The sequence below is a fragment of the Drosophila ananassae genome (genome assembly GCF_017639315.1).
Source record: "Drosophila ananassae strain 14024-0371.13 chromosome Y unlocalized genomic scaffold, ASM1763931v2 tig00000185, whole genome shotgun sequence".
Lineage (NCBI taxonomy): Eukaryota > Metazoa > Arthropoda > Insecta > Diptera > Drosophilidae > Drosophila > Drosophila ananassae.
Window position 1 is genome coordinate 11,106 of NW_025319095.1, and position 2,646 is coordinate 13,751.

The window sequence follows — 2,646 nt, forward strand, 5'->3', positions numbered from 1 at the left end:
ATATAACTCGTGCCATACATCGACTGGCGGTGCTACCAATCAACGATAAGACAGAAAAAACCGACCTATAAAAAAAAAAAAAAAAAAAAAAAAAAAATGCTTGTCTTAACAATGGTACTCATCTGGGTGATACCCGGACTGACTCTGCCCACACCCCCTCCACCTGAAAGGAAGGCTAATAACCCGGTTGTCATCACACCAATCAACAACGTAACCGGGAAGCCACTGATAGGATATCAATCAAATCTGCCGAATGGACACTCATCACATTTTTTGATCTCAGTCAGCTGGCCCGAGAGATCGAGACGGTCAAACGAGGCATCCAATCTATAAAACAATGGTGCCCAACGGCTTACGAGGTCTGTCCCACGATCATACAAACATTGCAACAGGAAGTGGCAGAAATCCAAGATGCTATCAGTTAATGCATCATCAACGGCAAAAACGCGGAGCACTGAACATCGTTGGAAATATCGCGAATGGGCTGTTCGGAGTACTCGATGATCAGTACGCCAAACGGATGGAAGAAATTATTGGTAAACTAAGAACCCAAGAAAGCATCACGCATAAAATAGTAGAGAACCAGACGTCAGTTCTGGATACCACCATCAACATTATGCGGAGGACGACGATCGAAACGCAGAAGAGGATGCAGGACCTAGAAGCCAGCCTGGCCAGAATCAAGGTGAGAAGCCATGCGGCTGATCGGTATCTGCCACATGCAGTTTCAGAGTTCGTCGTCGTGGTAAGTCACATTCGTCGAGTCCAGGATGCTGTATTAAATGTGCTAATCGGGGCACTCGAAGGAAAATTGAGCCCTGCATTGGTGTCGGTAGAACAAGTGAAACAGGTGATCACAAAAATACAAACACACCTTCCACCGGGAAGACGATTACCCATCACAAGTGAGACAGCACGAGACTTATATCGACTGGCGACCACAAGGGTACAAGAAACCGAGGACTTACTAATGTTCCATACGAGTGTTCCATTTGTCGAAGAAGACGAATTCACAGTATATCGGATGGAGTCAATTCCACAAATAACGAGAGAAGGCCTGGTGATAACCAAGACGGAAACAAAATATCTAGCAGTCGATGATCATCGGAAACACCACTTTGCGATCAATCAAGAACACCTCAGTCAGTGTATCAGCGGGACGAACGGAAATAAGGTATGCGAGTTTAAGCAAACACTATTGGGCCCGGACGCCCATCAACTCCCTTGTATGATGGCGGCACTATCAAGACATCGGGCAAGGGAATGTAAGCCAGAACCAATCAAGGGGACCAGTTATTGGGTTCAATTAACAGAGCAGAATGCATGGATCTTTGGGACAACGAAGCCAATAATAATGACCTATGTATGCTCGGATGAAAAAGATCAAATCATCATCGACGGCGTAGGTAAGCTGTCAATCAGAAGATTGTGATCCAAAGATTGTGTGATCCAAAGCCCGACCATTACATTGTTGGGGCGGGCGCAGTTTAACTCATCAGGAACAATAAGGATGTCAGGAAGTTACGTTCACGAGTGGCCATCACATGAAAAAATAAGGACAACAGAAGGACAGTTGGAAGCAACATTAGATCAGCTAGACCAACTACATGCAGAGGTGCAGGGGTTAAAAACATGGACAAAGCAAGCACAGGAAGAGGTGGACAACGAGGCAGACTGGAATCTGGTTCATCAATATTCCGGAGTAATAATGTCAGGAGTAGCAATCCTCATAGCCGCATGGGCAGGGTACACGCAGTGTGCCCGGAAGGACACCTCAGCAACCCATCACCGGAGGACGACAATAACCCAAGGAGAAGAATTCCAGCTGGTCGAACAACGACCCGGGCTGGCCATGTTGGCAAGTGTACGATCCAGTGTACGAAGTTGAAGTGTACGATCCAGAGACTCCACAGTAAAAGGTAAGCAAGACATACATAGTTATAAGAAGGGTTTATTAAATTAAGGTAATCTTAAGAAGCTTCTCCATCACTGGTACCCATCGAGGAAGCACCACTATCAGTAGAAAGGTTGTCATCACTGCTCCAAGCGGAACGACGAGAGAGGCGCCGTCGGGCAATACGGCCAAACGGTCGAAACTGGACAATAATGAGATCGCGATCCTCCATTCCCAGAGAGGCGGGGGTACCGCGGCGAGGAAGAATGCGGCCATAGTACCAGAAGTGAAGATCAGAGCAGCGTAAGCGGAGGCTGCGACAATATTCATCCATGAACTCCTGGGTGTTGGAGTCACGCTCATGACAGGTCCATTTCATACGGCCATAATAAGGACCAATAACTCGAAAGAAGAGCAACGACATGATCAACGAAGATACGAAGAGTGGTGCAAAAAACGAACCAGCAGCCCCTATTATTGAATACTTCAATGGGGGGGGAGAATGTTGGCACCTAGTGCCAAGACCTACTAATCAATCAAGATGCATCAGCAGGTCACAATACATGGCACCTAGTGTCATCAAGATGCATCAGCAGGTCAGAATGTATGTTGGCACCTAGTGTCATCAAGATGCATCAGCAGATCAGCATATACAAGCATCAGACCTACTAGCCTATTAATATTGTAACTCTAAGCATAAGCCAATACCCAACTCGGCACTAGTCGATGGCTCCGGAAGCAGAGTCAGCGTG

At 46.7% G+C, this 2,646-nt stretch overlaps 1 protein-coding gene across 1 annotated transcript; it reads left to right on the forward strand.

The window, feature by feature from the left end:
- Positions 1-337: 337 nt before the first annotated feature.
- LOC123258258 lies at positions 338-1,888 on the forward strand. Its single transcript, XM_044718130.1, has 2 exons — positions 338-1,402; positions 1,487-1,888. Exons 1-2 carry the CDS (start codon positions 338-340, stop codon positions 1,886-1,888), a joined length of 1,467 nt encoding a protein of 488 aa, XP_044574065.1.
- The last annotated feature ends 758 nt before the right edge of the window (positions 1,889-2,646 follow it).